The sequence below is a fragment of the Mycena indigotica genome (assembly GCF_014461135.1).
Source record: "Mycena indigotica strain 171206Taipei chromosome Unknown Mind.scaff0008, whole genome shotgun sequence".
Classification (NCBI taxonomy): Eukaryota; Fungi; Basidiomycota; class Agaricomycetes; order Agaricales; family Mycenaceae; genus Mycena; species Mycena indigotica.
The window spans coordinates 3,676,799-3,693,413 of record NW_023503007.1 but is presented as its reverse complement, the minus strand read 5'-3'; the positions used below and the strand labels follow the sequence as shown (position 1 = coordinate 3,693,413).

Below are 16,615 nucleotides of genomic sequence, written 5' to 3'. Positions count from 1 at the left end.
CGCGCTCGGTCCGTTCCTCGTCGCGGCAAGTGGAGCAGCTCCGGGGGCATCGACTCATTTTCACCTCTTTCATTTCCCAGTTGATCTCGGGGTTGTGTTTCTTGAGCCAGGAGTATCCGAGTATCAAGTCCTGTTTCCCAAGGTGGGTTACAGCCAGCTGGACGCGTTCGGAGTGTCCGTTGTACCGTAGAACGAGGTCCGCGATTTGGCGAATAGACCCAGCATCATTGGGGGTACCGTCGACATTGTAGACCAGTATGGGTACTGAGAGATTTCAGACTGGCACGTTGTTTCGGTTGACGTATTCTGTGTCGATAAAGTCCGAAGTGGCTCCGCAGTCGACCAGACCTGAGAGGGAGAGCTTGAGCGCGTTCGCAGTAGACTCAAGTTCGAGAGGAAGGTGGAGCGGGTTAACCCCAGGAGCGGCAGAGATGGTATAGCTGCCAGGTAGCTTTTTCTCCCAGGCAAGTCGGCGAATCCGAACGGGGGCTTCGGAGGGGGCAGGGGGTGCGTCTTTCGTTTCAGGCTCGTTGTAGGGCAAGGGAGTTGATTCATCATACAAACAAGTGAAACGATTTATGGACGCGAACGAGGGCACACCAGTCACTCGTCGCGGGGGACAAAATCCTCTGCCGGAGCCTCCGAATGCACCTCCGTTAAGGCCGTGGTATCGGACAACCGCGCAAGCAGCTCTCCCAGCATCTCGTCGCCAAGTTGCTGGATTACCTCGTCAAGGATGTCCACATGGCGAACATCGGCGGGGAGCGGACAATCCCGAGCCAAGTGGTTGGGGTCGCCACATCTGAAGCAGGCTCGACGAGGGGCGCCCTGAGCCCTAGTACGATCCAACTCCATAGGGACGGGAGCCGGAGGTACCGAGACGGGGGCGCGGGCCGCGGGTGGCGCAGGTGCAGCCACCGGGCGGATGGGGAACAGAGTTGCCGAACGGGCGATAGGGAATGCGCCACGCGGAGCCCCCGAAGGCGTCCGCGGGGTGGTCCCTTTGATGAGCTTCGCCCGTACCAAGGCTTCGTATTGGCGGAAAGCCCGAGTGCGCCAGCCCAGATAGTCACGGAGGTCTGGGGGGTCGTTCGAGGACGTGATGCCATTGTTGATCAGGGGGTCAAGTCCATGGCGGTACTTGGTCACCTTAACCAACACGTCTTCGAATCCGGCGAGGTCCATTAGGTCCTCGAAGTCGTCGGTGTATCCGTAGACGTCCCGCGTTCCCATGTGATAACCCATGCTTTCCAACTTGGCGAGCGCGAGGTCTTGCTCGTTCTCCTCAACGAACCGAAGGCGAAACTCGGAGAGGAATAGGTTCCACCGAGGGAAGGGGAACGGGGTTTTGCTTCCATGACGCTCTGCCCACTGCTGGGCAGGTCCCTCCGCCATGTCCTATATGGCGTAGCGGACGGCCTTTTCTTCGCTCGGCTCTCCGTTGACCACGAAGGCCTCCGGGGCAAGCCGGGCATAGGTCTTGACCGTGTATAGGAAGGCGCGGCCACGTTTGCAATCTCCGTTAAACGCAAACGGGGGGTTTGGCCGTAAGACCAGTTTTGAGGCGACAGTAATGTCACCAAATAACGCATCCGCATCGGGGGCATTCGGAGATGCCGAAGGCGGTTCGGGAGCTGCCGAAGGTGGTGCGGCAGCGGAAGCCTGGGAAGCAAGGTGGGTGAGGATATTGGTGAGGTTGTCTAGTTTCGCCTCAAGTGCGTCCATGCGCGTGTCAGCGTCCGGAGCAGCTCCGGTAGACATAGCGGGCGTAAAGACGACAAGAGCAGAGGAGGAGGGGTCAAGTGGCAGGGGCGGTGACAAGGGGGGTACGGACTCGTACTCTGAGCCTGAATCAGCGCCAAACCTGGCAATCTTGACCGATTAATCCTGTAGAGAGTTTCTTCTGCTGTAAGGGCAACCCTGGAGACTCCGACGAAAGCCTAGCAGGGGAGGATCCAAAGCGTGAATAAAAGCTACGGGAAATACACGGAGGGACCAACCTAGCAGGGGAGGATCCAAAGAGAAGAAACTCTAAGGGTCCGCCTGCTAGGGCGCCAACTATATACTGGTCGTCCGTAACTGCTGACGTAGAGCGCAGAAGGCCTGAGCGGTGTCGCAGGCTCTGTCCCAAGGTGATCGTTGGGAGGGTCTTGACGGATTGGTGATTGTGCGGGCGAAGGAGGCCGTGGACGATGGTCGGGGTGGGTCGGAGCGTCCGAGGGGGCGCCGGTCGGATGTGCCTCGGATGCATTCGGAGGGTCCGAAGGAGGCCGAAGCGGGGGTTCCCCTGACATTCAGCTGAAAGCAAGGATTTTAGGATGCAACTGAAACTTGTACCAATAATTTCCAATATCAGAACCCTGTGGGGGACTTGATGTTCTAATGCATAGACTTCAGTCCAATGTTCAGTTGCATACTTGAAACCTTGTTTTCAGCTTGAACTGAAATTTACACTGAAATCAGTGAGTTCAGCATGAGAATCAGCATCACCAAAAGGACTCATTTCAGAAGACACAAAAATTGAGCTGAAAATAGTGCATTCAGCATTACTTCCACTATATACTCACAGCTGTGTTTTAGGTAGCCAGTAAAACTGTTGCTGAAATCACTGCTTTCAGTGCAAATTTTGGACAAACTGATAATATTGTTTTCAGTTCCAATTTCAGAACTATCTGACACCACAATAAAAAGCATCATTTTCAGTTACACTGAAAGATACCATTTTAAGTGTGTCATAAACAAGTTACTGCAAAGGCAATATTATGACCCAGTTATCTATAAGCCAAACTCCATCACCAATGGCTGAATCCCTGCTTAGACTGGAGATGTATGAGAGCTAATTCTCGATAGAAGACAAGTTTATGGACCTTCTGTGTATGTAGAGTCATGGAGGCGGGCCGGACGACCCACTTCCTGGGTCGAGGGCGAACAAACGGTCCAGGGTAGGCCTCAACTTCGGTCAACAGTTATGCCCAACGATTCTGTCAAGTGTTGTATTCGTTCCGCAAGCGTCTGCACATCCGCAATCGTGGGCCGTGAATGCACATGTCCCGCTTTTGTCGTGCCTGCGGTTAGCTGACCAAGCATGTCTTGGAGCGCCTCCATCTCCCGGCGCTCCTTCAGTTCAGGGTCCCTCGTCGACGCCATATTCGTCGTCATTGTCCAGCGCGAGATGCTCACGTGCGTGTGCCTCCGCCTCGAGATCGCGCGGGGCGATGTCTGAGAAGCGCACGTCGGCCAGACTGGCAGAGATTTCGCGGGCTTCTGCAAGTAGTGCATCTTTGTCCGCTCGTTCGCAGAAAGTAGACTGGAGAAAAGAGATGACGGCAGAGACAATGCCGCGCAGGTGCCCTATTTCCCGGCCCAGCGGTACGCCGACTTGAGCGAAGCCGGCGTCGAAGCCCTCTTGCAGCGCCGATTCCTTGCCAGCGGTGATGCCTTCCCGATAACCCGCCTGGGGCGATGTGAAGAAAGGCCATGTGGTTCAGCGAGGGCGGCATACGTTGGTAAACTCAGACGAGATCTTATCCCATTCGGCGTCACTAGCCGTTTGAGCTGTTGCATCGTCATCCCAAGGAGACTCCATCGCACAGGTCAAAATTAAAAACAGAGATCACCCGTGACGTCGTCATTTCTTCCTCCTCTCGCCGAACCATGTCAGAACAACAAGCAGGCGAAGTCAGCGCCGTTCCATTCGTCCGTCTCAGGCTCGCTGACATTATGGCAGGCAGTACCAGCAGCCCAACGAGGCAGCTGGACCTCGTTCCTGAAATCGTACATCTCCCACTTCCCGCAAGTTTATTAGATGCACTGAACCGTATCACCCAGGATCGCCTCGTTCTCGGGAGATTTATCGTCCCTGGTAAAGTCGTCGCCTCCAAACAAATCGTGTTGCTCATCGCTGCAGACCGCACCGCCGTTTATATTGTCGGCAAGTCAACAAGTATCTTGGCTGCGGAATTGTCTAAACTCGAGGACTTAGCCTGTCTCGCTGACCGAGTTTCCTGGTGCGCTTCACATCTACCACAAGCATTCAAGACGCTAATTATTCTCTCAGCATACTGGTGTGAGCGCCCAGAACTCTTCGCTGCAATTGCCGACGCGACCACCGAGGAAGCACGGGCGCTTGCTGTCCTCAAATGGTTTATTGTGAGCTTCCACCTCGCTGTTAGCCGCAGAAGCCCAACTGACTCCTCCCAGAGTACCCTGAAGGGCCAATACACTTCGAGGAACGAGAGCATGGGCAGCGAAAAGAAGTGCGTCACCTCTGCTTCGCCACTCTTCACATATGCTCATTTCCGCCAGGCCGCTTAATCCGGCACTGGGAGAGTGCGTCGCTGCTTCCTCGTGCCGGGGGTCCCAATAAGGATTAATCACCTTGCAGGCTGTTCTACGGCAACTGGCCCGACAAGGACGGGCGCGGCAAGACCGATCTGCTCGTTGAGCAAGTGTCGCACCACCCTCCCATCACCGCCTATGTCATCGAGAACCAAACCAAGGGCATCAAGCTCGTTGGCCATAATGCGCAGAAGACCAGCTTCAGCGGCGGGTCTATCATTGTCAAGCAGATTGGGCACGCGGTTCTAACCGTCAAGCTGCCCTCCGGTGCCGATGTGCAATACCTCCTCACGCTTCCGCGCTTGCGTATCGACGGCTTGTGGTCCGTGGCAAGCAACATCTGATTCCATAAAAGCCTTAATTATATTCTTAGGTATGGCTCGCCATATATTGAGCTCGCTGAGAGTTCGTATATCATCGGGGGCGGATATGTCGGGGTCATCGACTACAAAGGGCGGGGGTACTTTTCCGGCAAATCGCATTCATTCAAGGCGACGCTCTCGCCTACCGAGAAGCGCGGCGACATCGTCGTCGAGGGTGTCTGGCACCAAACCAGCAAATTCGTCTCGGGCGGGCATGGCACTTTCCACGATGTTTCTGCACCCAAGGAGGAGGTCACCGCCATGGGTGGAGAGGCGTCTGGCGAGATGGGGAGCATGGAGACGCGGAAGCTGTGGGAACAGGTCGCAAAGGGCATCAGGGAGGGCGACTATGAGTTGGCTTCTCGAGAGAAGAGCCGCATTGAGGTATGTTTGTTGTTATCGCGTCATTGTCCGGCTGAACTAATTGTTATACGTAGAACGAGATGCGGCAGCGAAGGAAGGACGAGGCCGCGAATGGAACCACGTGGCCTATGAAGCACTTCCAGCCTTTGGCGAGCGATCCGCTTTGTGAGTTCTTGGTCGGTTTGCTGGATTCAGAACCTGATCTCTCTGCCTAGACGAGGAGCTCGCTCCTTTAGCCAGCATCACACCCGCCTCGGAGGATACCTACGTCTTCCAAAACAACTGGCCCACGACAATCCGACCTTGAACGACCCCCCTCATTATAATGATTACGCGAAGAACAGACAACCGCAGACTCAGCATGGATAGTGTGGATTGAATCATACTACTTAGTGTACTAGACTCCAAACAAATTTTATTTTGGAATAATGAACTGAGCGAGTCGAGACCTGAGTTTCTAGAGCGGTTTATGTATGCCATGCGTGGTCATCCCACTCCGACTTGCAGTTGGATTCGATCCTGATGGGCCAACCGCTGTCTTGTCGAAGCCTTTCCAAAAGGGCCGCAATCACGATTTTGGGCTCGATCTGCTCCATCAGACCTTCGATCTGTGCCTCCTCCACAAGGATGTCGTATATGTCGACAAATTCGTCGTTGCGCACCATTCCATGGCCCAAGCAAAAGCTCTGAAGTCGTGCGACATCTCCACCCCCGGTTGACGTTTCGAATCGCGATTGGAGCAGAGACACAACGGCGGACTCCATCGATGCGGACCGCTCGGTCCGGCACAAGGACTTGCGGGACAGCTCGAGCTTTGAAAGGCGGGGGGCCAGCACAGAACGTGGAGTCCGATCTGCGGCACACAGCGCACGGAGGAAGGCGACGTCGACGCTGTCTGGTATGTCGATGACGAACTCTCGAAGTTCGGGATGCATTTGCAGGACGGAAAGTATATCTGAGGTAAACCTTTTGGCCGTGCCCGGGCTTGCTGATGCTAAACGCAGGCTGCGCAAAGACGAGGTCAAGGGGACACCGGTCAGGCAGCGCGGTTGGAATTGGAATTGGATGCTGAATGCCTCGAGCACGGGCGTGTCAAACAGGTGTTCAGCGTCGTCGGATGTATAATATGGGCCAGTAGTGTGTTTGAAGCAGGCAATCCGGAGCCTGGGAAGGGAAATTCCATGGGGTGGCAGGTTCGGAAGAGGATTCATAGGGAGAGAGATGCACAAAATGACGAGGTTAGATGGTTGGACAGAGGGGGGAGGATAATTTGGAGATGGGGAGTCGTCGGAATATTCGACCAACTGAGGCAAAGGAACATCGATGTCGTCCACGTCGGTATTCGTCTGGCAAGTAAACTTGAAAGCGAGAGCATCCAGTTTTGGGGCCGTTGAGAACCTAAATTTTACTGTGAGATCTCCAGAGAAGACGAGTCTTTGGAGGGCAGGGAAGTGATGAGATTCGAGATTGTTGAGACGACGAACCAGGCCGGTTTGGGGAAAGCTAAAACAAGCATATAGCCAGCGGTCGGAGAAGTTCAAGAGCGTGTCAAGAAGGTTGTTTGCGAGTTGATCGCCAACATGCAAACGAAACGAAATGAGTCGAGTTCCAGAGCGGTGAATGCTTTCGAGCACCCATTCCAACAAGCTTCGCCTTCTTCTTCGGACGAGTAGCTTTCTGTAGGCCTCGTCCGTCTCTGGTAAATAAGATGGATTGGTCTCTCTGATATCCAAAGTTGACCACAGCTCTTTGACCGAGAGGGCTATCGATCTCCAAGAACGACAAACGAGACCCAGACGCCAAGGCGGTAGCTCGACGCGTCGGTGAGTAAAGTCGGTATTGGGTAAGTGCGGTTTTAAATGAAGAAAAATTTCGATGAGTATTTCGACTGGGATGGCGCGTACCAGGGAGCTCAAGGCTGCCAAGGCACCAATTGGCAAAGCTCGATGCTCTATCTGAAACGCTTCTGTTTCGTGCAGTAGAACACTTTGAGATTGATTTTCATGAGATGGAACCAGAGTGAAATTATATGCGAGGGCGGGTTCCCAGGAAAACAAATTCTTCGTCATTGGAGGAAGCAGGTGATGTTGATTAGTCAGCTCATGTTGACCTTGAACCTCGCATCCACAACGAACGATCAAGTAAGGTTTCAATTGAAAGTCAGATTCGAATATCCTCATATCACGTTAGGAGGGTATCTGGAGATGACTGGAATACGGCAACAACACTGTACCTTCGCATGTTGCTTCAAATATTCATGGAGTGGGTGCGCGATGGCCGGCTTATAGTAGTCTACTTGACATGAATTGCAGCCGGTGAGTCCTCGAGGCGACCACACAAGCCGATTAAAATCCAACCTCGCCTCTCTCAGAATCTCTCTTCATCCCAGCATCGTCAATTTGAACTTAAAGCATGTCTCTGTCTGAACTTGAAACCATCGTGGCCAAGGCAAATATCTTTTATAATGGTCGATTCAATCATATGCTCATTCACATTCTGGAACGTAGGCTAACGAAGCGTTGAGGACCGGTCACTACGAGGCTGTCTGCGACCTCTGCACATTTGCAATCGCGCTCAATACAAAAAGGTTGCCCAATGCCACGATTCAGAATGGGAGTACGAGGTGATTTCTCACCAAGTCTCTGGCGATAGCTAACCAGGATCAAATAGCAAAAAACCCCAATCGCCACTTGAGATAACAAGGACCCAAAAACTCCAGCAAAAGTTGTATCTCACCCGTGCGAGAGCGCGTAATTCGCTCGGGGATGGGGTTGGAACCCGCCACGGTTGGTTTATTCAACTTATATCCGATCGGTCACCCACACAAAGAAAGATTTGGATGCCTTTGTAGCATGTGGAGGACAGGAGAGCCTCGTCAAGCTCGTCGAGACGGAGTCTCTCCCGGTCAAAATTTCGAATGCTGACGAGGTCGACTCCAAACTTCCATCCCAATCGGTGGCATTTGAAGTCAAGCCAACAACTGCAACGGGCAAGGGCGTTTTCGCCACTCGTGAGTTCCATCGTGGTGATATGATTCTCTCCGAAAAGCCTATGCTTTCCGTCCAAGCTCGATCCACGCTTCAAGCCACGTATGAGGCGAGAGAGAACGCAGTCAAGGCGTTGGCTCCTCGGGACCTAGTCAAATTTCTTGAGCTGACCAATGCTTTTGACGACGTCCCACTCTTTACTGGAATCTATCGAACAAACACCCTTCCAGACGGCCTCGGTTTCCATGCATCCCACTTCAACCACTGCTGCAACCCCAACGCGCGGTATTCGTACCACCCTGACACAGGCCGCCTCCGCGTTTTCGCGTTGACGCACATTCCCGTTGGTGCTGAAATATTTGTCATGTATATTCAGGGTCGGAACATCTACGGCAGCACACGTGCTGTTCGGCAGGAGCGTTTCCGCACCAACTTCAACTTCACTTGTGTTTGTTCCGTCTGCAAGCTGGAAGGAGATGCGTTGATGGCGAGCGACAAGCGAAGAACCGAGGCTGGCTTGTTGTACGACGGTATGATGCGCCATGACCCATGGAGAAGTGGTGGTCTAGTTATTCGCGACGCCATCCGTGCAATTACTTTGCTTAGAGAGGAAGGGTACCATGCTGACGTGGATGACTTTGCAACAGATGCTGGTGGGTTGTGTGCTATGCATTCGGACTGGGAGAGTGCATTGTGGTGGGCTCGTTTGGGCTACGAAACACGCCAAGCCGAATTCGGAACAGATCATCCGCACGCCAAAAAAGTGAAGATATATGTGGACGATCCGAGATCGTACCCCCAGGCCGGGGTATTTAGCTCAGGAAAGAGGTTTATGCAGCGCGTCTGAGGCGTGGATGGGTATATTGAGGTATATCGGAGTGATAGAACACGATAGAAGACAAAGAAGGAAGTGTCAATATAATGTAATCAAGGTCACGCTTGCCATCGTCCCGTCCTCCGAAGCACTCTTAACCCTTAACCACTACCACGCCCGACATGTCCAAACCGGGCACCCCATCCTCCAACACCCTCCTGCTGCGCAGGCAGCTTACCGAGCTCACCAAGCGCCCCGTGGAAGGCTTCTCTGCAGGTGTGCTGAACGCGTTACTTCACCCACTGACTCGCGTTGACAACAACACTAGGTCTCGTTGACGAGAACGACCTGTACGAATGGGAGATTCTCATTATCGGGTTCGTTCTCTCCCCTGTACCCATTCATCGACTCACAGATTCATTGATAGGCCACCCGACACTCTCTAGTAGGCTACCACTGACTTGTCGTGCTGCCTTAGCTGACGCATTGGGTACAGTGAAGGAGGTTTTTTCAAGGCACGGCTTAGCTTCCCCCCGGAGTTCCCGTTGTTGCCACCTAAGATGCGCTTCATCACTCCAATGTGGCACCCCAACAGTCCGTCTGAGCCATCCGAACCACGTTTCGTTGCGCTAACTTTGTGTTTAGTCTACGCAGATGGTGTCGTGTGCATATCGATTCTGGTCCGTAGTTTTATGCCCCCTGGGAAAACGTTAGTCTGACGAGTATTAGCATGCGCCAGGGGAGGATCAATATGGATACGAAGATGCTGGCGAACGGTGGATGCCTGTTCATACTGTCGAGTCCATCGTACGTGTCTTGCCTCGGTTTGGTCAATCGATTGCTTGACTTGGTTACAGCTCATCAGCGTCATTTCCCTCTTGTCATCCGAAACCCCGAATCTCGACTCGCCGGCAAATATTGAAGCGGCTATCGAGATTCGTAAAGATCTCGCAGGCAAGTGTTTTACCATTTTTGGTTTGTGGGCGCGGGAACTCACGCCGCATTCCAGGATACAAGAAGAAGGTCCGACGGCTAGCGCGCCGAAGCGCTGAGGAGGCATTTGATTGAAAGAAATAAAGAAGGTTGTTATGTATAGTCTAAGAGCATTCGCTGTCTTTTGTACCACAACAGTTTTATAGCAGTCCTTTTCTTTGGTTGATCACTCTCCACCACCATGTGCCTAACACCAACCTAACACTTTGGCCCCAACCTTCGTCATCTCAAATAACCGAGCTCCCGAAACTCCGAAGAGGGTATGCCTATAAGTCCTTGAGTGACGAGTCGCATTCTGTATCGTTTCGATCGCGTTTCTGGTGGTGCGTCATTTTTTCCGCTATCTCTGTTTATCCCCGCCATAACATTCAACCTATAGGTGGCCAAGATGAGCAACGGCAGCTCAAGTCCGTCGTCTGAGCCTCGTCCTGCAGGTATCATGACCTCCAACGAGACCGGCATAAATTCCACCACAACGAAAACCAGTTCTGGCGCCAAGACGCCGCGCAAAGTCCAGTGGCTCGACACTCGCGGAGCCCCAGAGGAAGACGAGTCTCAATCAATGCACGCACTAGACGAGCATGCTAACGATGTACGTATAACAATCCTTCTCCCGTTCCCAACTCCATTCGAAACATTGAACAGCCAGACGCCTTCCGCAACCTCAAAACTGCGCTGGAGCGACATTCTTCCAAACCTAAACCACCCCGAATCCACTATTTCCCGCCGCGACCTGCGGGCCTGAGTCGCATCGACACCAACCAGCCGATTGTGCTTGACGCTCCTTCCTATTCTGCTCCGACGACTGGTACGACTTCCCCGTCTGACGAAGGCCCTTCTGTACCACCTTCGCCCAACCATACGGTCCCTGGCACGTATATCGGCCCCCACGAGAATGCTGGGTTACCAGGAACGGTTGATTCGGAGTATCATGCTCAGAGAGCGGCAACCAAAGTCGTTAGAGCCCACACGCGCAAAGGGTTCTTTGACCGCTTTGGTGTGGGGCGGAGGAAACGGAAACAGAAGGCCAAGGAGGAGCAGACGGTGGAGCGAGGGCACACTCGTAATGGAAGTATCAGCGATGCCGAGCAAAGCTTCGAGACTATTGAAGCAGCGAACCCGTCGCTTGGTGGTGGAGTTCTTTCGGCTCTGCTCACGCTATATAACGACCAGCCGCGAGCCAACTCTTCTGCATCCTCCACCTCAGGCATTGAGCTGTCTCACGATCTTCCTTGGATGAGCATGGAAACTCGTCCCAACACCAAGAAAAACACCATAGGAGAAAACTCTCCGCTGATCCAGCCGTCGTCTTCGCGGCAGACAACAACGACAGACTCGTCCGCGGATCCCCTTGGCAGATCGCACACGCGAGCTGGGTCAACGTCCTCCCTGGCGGCGTTGAAAAACATCCTCCCCATTTCGCAGAAACGGAACAGCGCTCACGCGTTTGGCGCGCTCATTGCAAGCACCGGAAACATTGCTGGTGTTGCTGCCCCAGTCTCTACCCAGCTCGCCCCGAATATCAAGCGACCGGGGTATCACCTTTCGCGATACTCGCTTGAGGAAGACCTCCCCGGACCTGTTGCACGCCCCAGGCCAAATGCTGCAGAGAAAATTTCGCGCGAAAGACCGCTGAGCCTGCCGCCTGTTGCAGCTACCGATTTTGCCCTTCCCCCTCCTGTGCTCCGGGGCTCGGCTAGCGTGTCGTCATTTGGTGGCGAAAGCAGCCTAGCTAGCAAGCGTGGCTGGACAGAAAAGCTTCGCGATATGGAAGCTTTTGCGTTTGGCGGACGTAGCGGGAGAACGACCCCGGTTCAGACCCCCTCTACGGCAACGGACGAGAACCCGGAATGGTTAGACGAGAAGTGGACAAAGGAGCAAGATAAGAAGAAGCGCGAGCGGAAGAAACGCAAGAAGGCGGAAGTTTACGTGCGTTTTCTTTACCCTTTTTTCTTACTTGCAGCTTGAATCATGTGTGTCAGATTACTCGACATGTCGCACAGATTATCCAGAGACAGGAGTTCATACTCAAACTGACGCGCGCGCTAATGATGTTTGGCGCCCCTTCCCATCGGCTGCAGACACAGATCCAGCAGACTGGACGGGTGTTGGACATCCAGGTCAACTGCATGTACCTCCCCGACGTCGTCCTGATTAGCTTTGACGACTCGTCAACGGGGACGAGCAATCTCAAGTTCATTAGGCAAGGCAGCTCGCTGAATCTGGCTAAGCTGATCGAGGTTTACGAGCTTTATTGGAGTGTGCGTTTTGTGTCACTTATCTTGGACTTTGTTGATGTTTCTCAGGTTATCCACGACGAGCTCTCCGTTTCCGAAGCATCTGCATCCTTGGACACGCTTATGCGCAGGAAGCAAGAGTACTCGTGGTGGCAGCTCGTCCTCACCGGCGGGATGTGCTCGGCCATGATCTGCTCCGTTGGCTTCAACGGCAGCTTCCTCGACTCGCTCATCGTTTTCCCGATGGGTGCGTTTCTTGTGGCGATCCAGCTGTTGAGTGTCCGCAACGAGCTTTATTCCAACGTTTTTGAGTTGGTCGCTTGAATCCAGATTTGATACGATACTGACATGCAATCTTCAGAATCACAATCGCGACGCTGTTCAGCTTCATCGCCGCGGCACTGGCACAAAGCGGCAAATTCTGCTATTCCGCCGTCGCCTCAAGTGCCGTTGTTCTCATCCTACCCGTAAAGACACATACAATCACGTGACACTTTCCTCACGTATTCCAGGGCTTCATCGTGCTGTGCGGCTCGCTCGAGATTCTCTCACGCAATATCATCTCTGGAAGCGTGAGGCTCTGCTATGCGGTTGTGTACTCGCTGTTCCTTGGGTTTGGGCTGGCGATTGGCGCGGAGGCGTACCACAAAATCACGGGACATGAGATTGTGGGCAGCACGGACTATGCCTGCCGGATTAACCATCGCGCGGATGGGCCGTGGTGGCAGCGGACGCCGAGTTTGCATTGGGGTGAGTTGGTCGTGTTAAAAGTAGTGTGTTGCTGACTAAGGGAATTTTTCACAGCATTCCTCACTGTGCCAATGTACTCGCTTTTCCTAAGCCTGCGGAACCACGCGCCGTGGCGGAGACGGGAAATGGCGCTGCTGGTAGGGATTGCGTGTATTGGATGGGTGACGAACCACTTTTCGGGCCTCAAGTTTCGTAACCAGAACGACATTACGGCTGCTGTCGGGTGTGTTTTTTTCTTGTGGAAGTGCTTGATTTAACCTGTTTGCAGGGCTTTCACGGTCGGTGTCATCGCAAACGTATGGGCGCGCTTCTTCTCGGGCAATGCCTTCGTTATTATGGTCTGTTGTAATTTCTTCTTTTTGCTTGTCTAACTCTCCGACTAGATAACGGGCATCCTGTTCCAGCTCCCGTCTGGGCTGGGCAATGGCGGGCTGCTGAACTTTGTCTCGGAGACGACCGCGGGCTCGTCGTCGTCGTACCTGTCGGGGTTCAAGACGGGGCTGCAGCTCATCTCGGTGGCGATCGGGCTGACCGTGGGGCTCGGCCTGAGCCTAGTGCTGGTGCACCCGATTCAGTCGCGCAGGCGGGGCGGCGCGGTGTTTAGTCTTTAGAATTGAAGCAGCAAGCAGAACAACAAGATAGAAGATAAGAAGATTGTATCAAGAAATCGACAACTTAGAGTAGAGTAGAGTAGAGTAGAATGGACGCTGACGTTCGTCGTTGTTTACTTAGAAGACAGAGTTGGCGATAGATGTATAATGTAGCATATAGCCTTGCAGACTGTAGGTTCGGATCAACTTGCCCCGATTCTGCCAGTGTTCAAGATTTGCCTCCTTTGCCGTTGGATTGTCAGACTCGTCGTACTGAAATGAACTGTAGCTGTGAAGTACTTCAGTAGCCTTTCATTGTTGATAAAAAAACTTCTCATCTTTGGTGGTAGCGTACCTGCAGGGTGACTTGCTGTGACTTGTTCAACACTCTTCAAGTTGTCACAGTCACTCCTCAGGCTGACTCTTGCTTTCAACAACGCTTTCGAGCCCCACAAACGAAGTTTTGAAACCTGCCATTTTTTCAAGTATGGACTCTACGAGTAATGCACAAGGCGCCGTGAAGAGGAAGGACATCACCGACATCGATCCCAGCTCCATGCCACTTGGCCCACTTCGCGCGGCTGCCCATATTGGCTCCAATGAAGACCCCAACGAGCAAGAAAACATCGCAAATTCTCCCCCATACAAACGTCAAAAACTCGACCAGGAACCCTTAGACTATGAGGCCCCCGTGACAGAACGCGCATCGCCGTCGCTCCACAGTGTAGGTTTACAAGCGGGAGATTCCGTCTTGCAATTCGCGGAGTCAGACTCGGCTCCGGCAGATGAAGTAGCGAGTGTGAGCGAGTATTCTGATTCGGTTGAAGCCGATCCACAAGCCTCGGGGGCAATGGTCTTCACCAATCTCGCCGCGGGTCGGGCAATCCTTTCGCAGCCAGGGGTCTGCAATCTCTGCATGGGCCCTGCTTATTATAAAGTTGCCACTCCGTCCGGCCAAATGGTCCAGTGTCTCCCCGCAGCTGCAATAACTGCTTATAATATCCGAACCCGTGCTGTCACCGATCATCTTGTTGCGAATGCTAGCGAACTGGAGATAAATGATGCCTCTAAGAACGGCATATGGCGTAGGTTTTGCTTGGGACCAATGCAATGTTGCTGAAGTCGGTCTTATAGTCTGCAGTACCTGTCATAATTGCCTCGACCATGGTGATATGTCGCTCATTCCTGCGGAGCCACTTCTTTGGGTCCTGTATAAATATTGGGAGCCGGAAACAGAGACAGCGAATGAGTTCATGGAGAAGATATTTGTCAACTCCCCTTTCCTCCGACACCTGTACCAACTCATTCACACTGGTCCAAAGCCTGTCTCCCTTTCTCTCCGTGCCGGACGTATTGTGAAAGTGGACCATGAAATTGCAGCCTTCCCCCCTTGTCGATACATCGTGCACAGTTACCGTGATCGTCTTTGTGCACTTCCAACCTTGGCAGAGGCTGCAGAGCATACAAAGGATGTTCCAGCTGCGGAGATAATGGACAAGCGCGACAAGATGGTGACCGACTACAACTTCACAACCGCCTTTTACACAAGCACAACACAGGTCCTCCATTTTCATGGGACTCAATCTAACCTGCAGAAGCACGCCTGGTACTTAGACTACGTGCAGCCCATCAATGTGCTCACTCATGCTCTCTATTCTACCGACTTTGAGCGCACAGTCGGTGATTTCTCCTATGAGATGTTGTTCCTCCTTCAGGGCATTCGCCAGAAGATTGTGTGCACATCACAATTTGCCCGCGCGCAGAAGTATTTCGACGAGATATATGAGAAGCAAAAGGCACACATGGTCCCACGCCCTTATGTTTATCCGATGGATCGGCTGATATGGCAGAAACGTGCAGATGAGAGTGCAGCGGACTCCAGTTAGTGGCATCTTCTGTTTAAAATGCAGAATTTATATAATCAATATGCAGACTTTTTGTCAACAAATGACTCTCTGGACTGCGACATTGAAATGCGACAAAGAATCAAACAGTGGCAGTCAGAGGTAGTATGAATCATGAACTATTTGGGATCTGTTGATATTGGATTTCCAACGATGTGAATTAACTCAGTAAATCAACTCTGAAGAGACAAACAGGCAGGCTGAACAATCTGACCATAAGCTTTCAAGTTTTCAGATCCAAGTTTTGACTAGGTAGTACAAGATGGGACAGTCGTACACATACAAGTCCAAGTCCAAGGCCTATAAGCCCTTATGCTGCTCGTTCTCGTTGTCTCTCAACGCGACGTCCATGTACCCGATCTCGATATGGGGCGGGTGGCGCTCGTCGTCGGGAAGGGACTGGTTGGCAAAGGGGGTGGAAAAGGGCATGCAGATCATAAGGGAGATGCGCGCGGTCGAGGAGGCGCGGGTGACAGAAACAGGCTTTTTAACACCGTTTAATAGCCACCACGCAAAAAAATTATTTGGTGACACACCATCAACGAGTCCCATTCGCGCGGCTTCTCGGGCGGCTCCTGGATGTAGGCATGGTAGAGCACCGGCTTCTGGCCCAGTGCGAGCGGGGAGACGAGGCCCCGAGGCGGGAGAGTGCCCGTCAAGGCGCGGAGACGGCGTTGGGAGACACGGGTGCGGTAACAGATGCAGGCGCCGAGGATGACCACGACAGAAAGGACAATCAGCACAGCATAGCCTAGAGAGTATTACCTAAGGAAGACGCAATGGCAGAGCACGCACGGAAAACGGGGGAGGTCATTAGCGCGGGGACCTGGCTGCTGGACGACGACATGGCGGCGCGTGTGAGAAGCGTAGTATCACGCCCGGAATAGCGGCTGCATCAACTGCGCCGAGAACTTGAAGGACCCGGCTCTGCGATGCCCAAAATGAAATGTGGGTCCAAGGCAGAAGAAGATGGCGGGACTGGACAACGGGCCACTGTGATTGGTAATCAACTCCGAAGGTCGTCTCTGGAATGTCAGCTGCCAGCCCGCTTTCTTTGTCGCTCAGGCTACGTTACTTCAGACAGCATTCGCACCATGGCTACAGTATTATATTCTGAATCAAGAAAAGCTGGAAGACCTCCCTCAACCAGACGGCTGCAAGTAGCTCTCCAGTCGGGAAAATCAAATTTGCGGCTTCAATATTTGAAGCGTGGCTTAGCGTGCACCTGCGCACCGAGCCTTCTTCAAACAGCGCGTCGTGTCTATTCGTGCTAATTC

General features: G+C 53.0%; 6 protein-coding genes across 6 annotated transcripts; 4 read left to right on the top strand and 2 right to left on the bottom strand.

The window, feature by feature from the left end:
• Positions 1-3,124: 3,124 nt before the first annotated feature.
• Positions 3,125-3,595, bottom strand: MIND_00963700 (Yae1-N domain-containing protein; the record flags this gene model as incomplete). The annotated part of the gene is made up of 2 exons (XM_037366252.1): positions 3,503-3,595; positions 3,125-3,454 (listed from the first exon to the last, which is right to left on the bottom strand). Exons 1-2 carry the CDS (start codon positions 3,584-3,586, stop codon positions 3,125-3,127), a joined length of 414 nt encoding a protein of 137 aa, XP_037217664.1. The 5' UTR covers positions 3,587-3,595.
• Positions 3,596-3,654: 59 nt separating this feature from the next.
• On the top strand, positions 3,655-5,370 carry MIND_00963600 (uncharacterized protein; the record flags this gene model as incomplete). Its single annotated transcript, XM_037366251.1, has 7 exons — positions 3,655-4,149; positions 4,201-4,256; positions 4,306-4,329; positions 4,385-4,660; positions 4,712-5,084; positions 5,138-5,228; positions 5,279-5,370. The coding sequence occupies 7 exons, from the start codon at positions 3,655-3,657 to the stop codon at positions 5,368-5,370; spliced, it is 1,407 nt and encodes a 468-aa protein (XP_037217663.1).
• Positions 5,371-7,475: 2,105 nt separating this feature from the next.
• MIND_00963500 (SET domain-containing protein) lies at positions 7,476-8,897 on the top strand (the record flags this gene model as incomplete). Its single annotated transcript, XM_037366250.1, has 5 exons — positions 7,476-7,511; positions 7,571-7,686; positions 7,734-7,849; positions 7,897-8,073; positions 8,131-8,897. 5 exons carry the CDS (start codon positions 7,476-7,478, stop codon positions 8,895-8,897), a joined length of 1,212 nt encoding a protein of 403 aa, XP_037217662.1.
• Positions 8,898-9,046: 149 nt separating this feature from the next.
• On the top strand, positions 9,047-9,932 carry MIND_00963400 (Ubiquitin conjugating enzyme; the record flags this gene model as incomplete). Its single annotated transcript, XM_037366249.1, has 8 exons — positions 9,047-9,140; positions 9,193-9,241; positions 9,292-9,309; positions 9,361-9,458; positions 9,510-9,544; positions 9,594-9,671; positions 9,722-9,818; positions 9,874-9,932. 8 exons carry the CDS (start codon positions 9,047-9,049, stop codon positions 9,930-9,932), a joined length of 528 nt encoding a protein of 175 aa, XP_037217661.1.
• A 313-nt stretch (positions 9,933-10,245) lies between these two features.
• On the top strand, positions 10,246-13,455 carry MIND_00963300 (uncharacterized protein; the record flags this gene model as incomplete). The annotated part of the gene is made up of 9 exons (XM_037366248.1): positions 10,246-10,449; positions 10,503-11,786; positions 11,840-12,118; positions 12,164-12,405; positions 12,456-12,561; positions 12,607-12,844; positions 12,899-13,067; positions 13,113-13,182; positions 13,228-13,455. 9 exons carry the CDS (start codon positions 10,246-10,248, stop codon positions 13,453-13,455), a joined length of 2,820 nt encoding a protein of 939 aa, XP_037217660.1.
• Positions 13,456-15,638: 2,183 nt separating this feature from the next.
• Positions 15,639-16,185, bottom strand: MIND_00963200 (Polyketide beta-ketoacyl-synthase; the record flags this gene model as incomplete). The annotated part of the gene is made up of 3 exons (XM_037366247.1): positions 15,639-15,821; positions 15,875-16,089; positions 16,134-16,185. The coding sequence occupies 3 exons, from the start codon at positions 16,183-16,185 to the stop codon at positions 15,639-15,641; spliced, it is 450 nt and encodes a 149-aa protein (XP_037217659.1).
• Positions 16,186-16,615: the final 430 nt, after the last annotated feature.